Consider the following 7,700-nt stretch of genomic DNA (forward strand, 5'->3'; position numbering starts at 1 on the left):
TATAGTTTTAAAACGTAACACCTCAAATATGGTTTTAACTAAAATAAGTGAGGGTGTTACAAGTTGGTGTCAGAGCGCTATGGTTAAAATGTTCTTGTAGACCGTTCATATGTACACATTGAGGAAAGGATAATGCTCAGTTCACCTGTAAGTTTTATGTGTGCATTTATTATGTGCTTGTTGCATGCCTCATGTGCATTATTGGCTAAATGACATAAGCTATGGACATTTTGTCTTAAAAGATATATAATAACACAGATGGATCGTGAACATGGAATGGGGGCTACTGAAGGCTCTTGCAGTAATAAATATGAACAAGAAATGGCTCAACTTTGAGCGGTAGTGAATAGACAGGCTGAACAAATTGAGAAGTTGTTAGCAGAACAACGACAAAGGCAAGCACCAACACCACCTACTGAAACTCCAACACCTCCACAAGCTCCACCTCCACAAGCTCCACCTGTAGTGCACCCCATGGAACCACTATATGAACGGTTCCGAAAACAACGCCCACCAGTATCTGAAGGTAGCACTGACCCACTTGACGCACAAGACTGGAAGAGTTCTTTAGAAGACATCTTTGAGTTCATGCAACTAAGTGACAGGGAAAATGTTTCTTGTGCTGCACATACACTGAAAAAGGATGCTAAGATCTGGTGGGAAGTGGTTAAGCAGACTAGAGAAGTGAATCAGATGACTTGGGCAGAATTTGAACTGGTCTTCAATGAAAAGTTTTATAATGAAGCTGTGTTGACTGCTAAAGTAAGTGAGTTCACTAGATTACAACAAGGGAATCTTTCAGTGGCTGAGTACGCAAGGACATTTGACCGGTTAACCAAGTTTGCACCAGACTTGGTTAACACTGAAACTAGTAGAGTGAATCGCTTCCTGGAGGGTCTGCAACCAGAATTGGCTAGAGATGTGGATATGGGACGTACAGGGCCTCTTTCTTATGCTCAGGCTGTGGAGAAAGCTTTGAGAGCTGAACACAGAGAAGAAAAGATAACAAAAGCTAAAGTTGCTACTAGCATGCCTCGTAGAGACACTCCATTCAACAAAGAACAAAGTCGCTTTCACAATGACAACAAAAGAGGGGCCTAGAATTTCCAATTTAGACAAGGACATAATAAGAAATTTAAAGGAGGTCAGAAAAACAGGCAATCTGGATTCCAACAAATGCCACGATGTCAAACTTGTGGAAAGAATCATTTCGGGGAGTGCAGGCTTCTAACTAAGAGCTGCTTCAAATGTGGCAAGGGGGATCATTTTATCAAAGATTGTCCATTGATGAAGAACCAACAAATGAAGGATGAACCTCAAAGGACAAATGCTAGGGTGTTCACGATTACTCAGGCTGATGCTGATACCAACAACTCTGTTGTGTTAGGTGATATTTTTGCATCTGGTATTCTCACTCATGCATTAATAGATTCAGGTGCCACGCATTCATTTGCATCATTGACATATGTAAAAATGTTGGGTAGATCGTGTGAAAAATTGTCAGAAGTTTTTAGTACAATGTTACCATTTGGAGAGATTTTGTATTCTACTCATTGGTTGAGGGGGGTTCCTATAGGCATTGATGGTAGGGAATTATATGCTGATATAATAATGTTAGAGATGCATGATTATGAAGTGATTTTGGGTATGGATTGGCTTTCAAAGTATAATGCCACTATTGATTGTAGAAGGAAAACAGTGATATTTAAGCCTTCGGAGGAAGATGAGTTCATGTTTACTGGAGCGACATCAAAAAGTTGCATTCCATTAATTTCTGTTATGAAGGCCAGGCGACTGTTGGAAAGTGGATGTGTGGGTTATCTCGCCAGTGTGGTTGACACGTATAAGGAGCAAAAGTTAAAACCGGAAGATGTACCGGTAGTTAGAGATTTCTTAGAAGTATTTCCAGAAGATTTACCGGGATTGCCTCCAGATAGAGAAATTGAATTTGTGATCGAGCTACTTCCTGGTATAGCCCCTGTGTCCAAGGCACCTTATAGAATGGCACCAGCAGAACTAAAGGAATTAAAGATACAGTTGCAAGAACTCCTGGATAAAAAGTTTATCAGGCCTAGTTTTTCACCATGGGGAGCTCCGGTGCTATTTGTGAAGAAAAAGGATGGGACAATGCGAATGTGTATTGATTATAGAGAATTGAATAAGTTGACAGTCAAGAATAAGTATCCACTTCCTAGAATTGATGATCTTTTTGATCAATTACAAGGAAGAGGAGTGTTTTCAAAGATTGATTTGAGATCTGGGTATCATCAATTAAAGATTAGAGAAGAGGATGTACCAAAGACCGCATTTCGAACTCGGTATGGCCATTATGAGTTCCTTGTGATGCCATTTGGATTAACTAATGCTCCAGCTGCATTCATGGACTTGATGAACAGGGTGTTTAAGGACTACCTTGATAAGTTTGTAATAGTGTTTATTGATGATATCTTGGTGTATTCTCGATCCCAAGAAGAACATGAGGAACATTTGAGGTTGACGTTGGAGAAATTAAAAGAAAAACAACGCTATGCCAAATTTAAGAAATGTGAATTTTGGCTAGAGAAGGTGGCATTTTTGGGCCATATAGTCTCAAAAGATGGTATTTCGATGGATCCATCAAAGATTGAAGTTGTTAGTAAGTGGAATAGACCAACAAATGTTTCAGAAGTAAGGAGTTTTCTGGGATTATTAGGCTATTACCGAAGATTTGTTGAAGGATTTTTCAAGATAGCAATGCCATTGACACAACTCACGAGGAAGAATCATAAGTTTGAATGGACTGAAGCTTGTGAGAAAAGTTTTCAAGATTTGAAGCAAAGATTGGTTTCTGCACCAATACTTACTATTCCATCTGGATCAGGAGGACTTGTGATTTATAGTGATGCTTCAAAGCAAGGTTTAGGGTGTGTGTTGATGCAGAATGGAAAAGTCATAGCTTATGCTTCTAGACAATTGAAGGACTATGAACAGAAGTATCCAACACATGATCTGGAGTTGGCAGCAATTATTTTTGCACTAAAGATTTGGAGACATTATCTGTATGGTGAGAAATGCGAAATATATACCGATCATAAAAGTCTCAAGTATTTCTTCACTCAGAAGGAATTAAATATGAGACAAAGGAGATGGTTGGAGCTAGTGAAAGATTATGATTGTCAAATACTTTATCATCTTGGAAAAGCAAATGTAGTTGCAGACGCACTGAGTAGAAAATCTCATGGTAATGTGTCATTTTTGAGGAAATTGACAAGACCACTTCAGGAGGACATGTGCAGAGCGGAGATTGAGGTAATCACAGGAAGATTATCAGTAATGACTATTCAGTCTACCTTGTTAGAGAGAATCAAACAAGGTCAATGTGAGGATCCTTACTTGGTGGAACAAAAAGGTGAATTGGAAAGTGGGAAGGTCAATGAGTTTAGTGTGTCATGTAATGGGATGCTAAAGTTCAAGGAAAGATTTTGTGTCCCTAATAATGAGGAGTTGAAGAGAGAAATCCTTACCGAAGCTCACAATACCTTGTATTCAGTGCATCCGGGGACGACCAAGATGTTTAATGACTTGAAAAGACACTACTGGTGGCCCAACATGAGAAAGGATGTGGTCGAGTTTGTAGCCAAGTGTTTAACTTGTCAACAAGTGAAAGCTGAACATCAGAAACCTGCTGGTTTACTACAACCAATACGGATACCAGAGTGGAAATGGGAAGAGATTACTATGGATTTTGTAGTTGGATTGCCAAAGACTTCTAAACAGCATGATGCTATTTGGGTTATAGTAGACCGATATACCAAATCAGCACACTTTCTTCCGGTACGCATGACTTATACTATGGATCAGTGGGCTGAATTATATGTTCAAGAGATTGTTAGACTTCATGGAGTGCCAGTATCTATAATTTCAGACCGAGATGCTCGATTTACTTCATTGTTTTGGGAAAGTTTGCAGAGAGCATTGGGCACAAAATTGAAGTTTACTACGGCATATCACCCCCAATCTGATGGACAATCTGAAAGGACCATTCAAACTCTTGAAGATATGCTTCGAGCTTGTGTCCTAGATTTTCAAGGATCATGGGAGAAGTATTTGTGTCTGATAGAGTTTTCTTATAACAATAGCTTTCATGCAACGATTGGTGTAGCACCGTATGAAATATTATATGGCAGAAAATGCAGATCACCAATTCATTGGGATGAAATGGGAGAAAGAAAGTATCTTGGTCCAGATCTGGTCAGAAGGACAACTGAAGCAGTAGAGAAGATAAGAAAAAGAATGTTAACTGCTCAGAGTAGGCAAAAGAGTTACGCTGATCGAAAGCGAAGAGATGTGGAGTTCAACATTGGGGACAAGGTATTTCTAAAAATTGCCCCTATGAAAGGAGCAATGAGGTTTGGAAAGAAAGGGAAGTTAAGCCCAAGATTTATTGGACCTTTTGAAGTATTAGAAAAGGTGGGAAAGGTAGCCTATAGACTGGCATTACCGCCATCACTGTCAAATGTCCACGATGTTTTTCATGTCTCATTATTGAGAAAATACGTGCCAAATCCTTCACATGTGCTAAACTACGAGCCAATAGAAGTTGAACAAGACCTAACATATGAAGAAAAACCAGTGAAAATTCTTGACAGAAAAGAGAAAGAGTTGAGAAATAAGAAGATTTCACTGGTTAAGGTCTTGTGGAGAAGTTCAAACATTGAGGAAATGACATGGGAACGGGAAGATGAAATGAGATCTAAATACCCAGAGCTATTTGGGTAAGAGAAATTTCGAGGACGAAATTTTTATAAGGTGTAGAGGATTGTAGCACCCACATTATTTTGATATAATATAGCCAATAATCACATGATTACATTGCATTACATATCATACAATATGTATAATTTGAGCATATGCATATTCTTATAAGTGTTTTCATGTATAAGTATAAAAGTTGTGTATGTGATGTCTATATGTATGCTCAATATTATTAACCTTGTGGCATTTGAGTTGTCTTTTATGGGTGTTTGATGTGCTCAAGATATAAGAAAGTATGAAAAATATGGACAAGGCATGGAATTAAGCGATGAAAGTGAGATATAGAAGACAAAATAGGTTAAGTAGTGAAAAATAATACAATGTCGATTACTAGTATTTCGGTGTAAAATTGAGTATTTATGGATTTACCAAATGTAATCGAGGTATGATTAAGGTCTCATTAATGATGTAAAAATGGTTTTAGAACCATTATATCAATTCTTGATGGGAGGTATACATAATCAGTGGTATTGATGCAAAGTCAAAACGAGCTTAGCATAAGTGCGCTACGCTCGATCGGGTAAGCATAACTATTGGGTATGAAGTCATATGGACCTAAGGTTTGGTGTGAGTGTTTTACACATAAGGATAATAGGCCTAGCAGATGATTAAGTCGAAATTATTGAAGTGATAAGGTTTTCATAAGTCAAAAGGTGAAATGATGAGATGAAAGGTGTCAAATTTTGATACAATAAGGCTAAATCATTGAAAATAAGGAATTTTCATCAACCTTATCACTTTGCACGACCATTACTCTGAAAAACAGAGAGAAAAGAAAACGAAAAACCATTTCTTGGCTGGTTTGAAGAAATTCTAAGGAGATCCAAGTGAAAGCAAAGCCAAAGAAGTAGATTAAGCTTAGTTCTAGCCTTTTTATGGTAAGTTATTGTACTTGGAAGTTTTGAATTTTTCTAAAAGCTTATATATGGTGTTTTATCCTTTTTAAGATATTTCTTGGGGTTTCCAAGTGGTTTGAGGTTTAGAAAAGCTTGAAGAGATTGTTTTCGCCGAAAAGTTGCTCGGTAAGTGAAATTTTGTGTTTTATGAGGTTTTTGGGGTTCTTGGAGTACAAGATGATTTTTGATTATTTGATTGAGTTTATAATAGAGTATATATGTTTATAAATGTTTGAATAGATGTGGAGACTCATTTAATTTAGGTGATGATCTAGGAAATTTGAATTTTATCAAAATCGGTATATGATAACTTTATGATGAATTATGTTGGTATTTGGGATATATATGGTTATGGCAGGTTATTTGATTTTGATTATTGGTTAATTTTGATATTTGAGGATAGCTCAAATTAAGGGGAAACTTTGTCAAAATTTCTCCAAATGTCTAAGATAAATCTAATGCTCGATCTAGGTGGTTTAAGGCATTTTAGGCATGTTTTGGGTATGAAATTTGATATGATGTTTTATGGGTATTTTTTTAAATGAGAGTTCAATGTATTACTGCCATCATTATGATGAGAAATCCATGCCATTGTCAGGATAAGCACATCAATACCTAAGACACCACTTGTTACACGGTGAATTATATTTTGGACAGAAGGTAAGTAAAGTACTCAACTGCAACACAAGAATTACATGTTATGTGAAAGTATGCATTATATGAATATTTGTGAGTAAGTGGTATTAACATACATTGACACTTCATCATAAATTTGTATGCATGGCATAATAGTGATATGGTAAATTATTATATGATATAAGACCATGCATGATATTATGATGATTAATCATATGATGCCTTTGTAAGTTTTGTGCAACATAAAAGAAAGTTGTAATAAGAAGTTTAAGTTCAGTGCCACTATTTTGAAAAGGCAAATGAAAGTGTTAATAAGTGTAAACGGAGGCTTATAGTAGGCTTGTAGTGGCTGCCCAATAATTTGGGCTAGGTTTTAGTGAACCAATTATATTGTTTGCCATGTTTCCGTTTTTATTTCTCCTCCATATGAGTTATTGTTATATGTATTGACACCACAGTGTGTGGCCGCCTTAACTCTTGAGCCCGACGGGGAAACGATGGAATAAGGTTTATAATGTGCCCTACTGTGGTGATGGCTAGCCGGAGGAGAACCCATGAGATTTTATATTGTATGTGTAACAAGCCCTGCAGGCATTGACCAATTCAAACAGTGTGCACAATATTAAGGGGCCCAAAATTTAAAAAGAAGTTGTGTATGTCCATTGATATTGGATAATCATTAGCATTGCATGCATTACTATGCTTACTGAGCTTTAAGCTCACAGTTGTCTTGTGTTGCAGGTAGAGAAAGAAATGTGTGAATGACATGAGGAGAACTGAAGCATGGTCCTGACCCTGATTTGTACATATGAACATATCGACCTTTTGTGGGTTATTTCAGTTATCAGTGAAATGTTTGTAATAAAGTGTGAAGTTATGTTTTGAAAATAAATTGGGTTATTTAATACTTATATATAATATGTTTGAGACACACTTTATGTTTAATGTAAATAATATGAAATAAGTTTTCAAGTTAAAAAAAAAAAATGTCCAGACTTCCGCAGTAATAAATTATGATATAGTTTTAAAACGTAACACTTCAAATATGATTTTAACTAAAATAAGTGTGAGTGTTACAAAGATACCTTGCATCCACTTTGAAATTTCTTTATTACATTATTTTAGTGGAGAAGCAAGAAAAATGTAGCAGAATCTTCCTTTGCCTCTAAAGTATACGAGTAGTACAAATAAAAGTTTAAGAAATTGATCAAGTTGTCAATTTTTTTTTTTTGCTATTTAATTTGATTGATTGAATCCACATTTATTTGTATATATCATTGTTATTGACAATTTGCTTCCACTAATAATAGAAATGATGAATCGAAACAACACACTTACCTTTGAGTTTGTTTGGCATGGGGTAAAGTAAGAGTG

General features: G+C 36.3%; 1 protein-coding gene across 1 annotated transcript; it reads left to right on the plus strand.

The window, feature by feature from the left end:
- Window positions 1-258: 258 nt before the first annotated feature.
- Window positions 259-7,255, plus strand: LOC133791944 (uncharacterized). The gene is made up of 3 exons (XM_062229853.1): window positions 259-301; window positions 344-1,387; window positions 7,068-7,255. Exons 1-2 carry the CDS (start codon window positions 259-261, stop codon window positions 1,099-1,101), a joined length of 801 nt encoding a protein of 266 aa, XP_062085837.1. The 3' UTR covers window positions 1,102-1,387; window positions 7,068-7,255.
- The last annotated feature ends 445 nt before the right edge of the window (window positions 7,256-7,700 follow it).

Source organism: Humulus lupulus, chromosome 7, assembly GCF_963169125.1.
Source record: "Humulus lupulus chromosome 7, drHumLupu1.1, whole genome shotgun sequence".
NCBI lineage: Eukaryota > Viridiplantae > Streptophyta > Magnoliopsida > Rosales > Cannabaceae > Humulus > Humulus lupulus.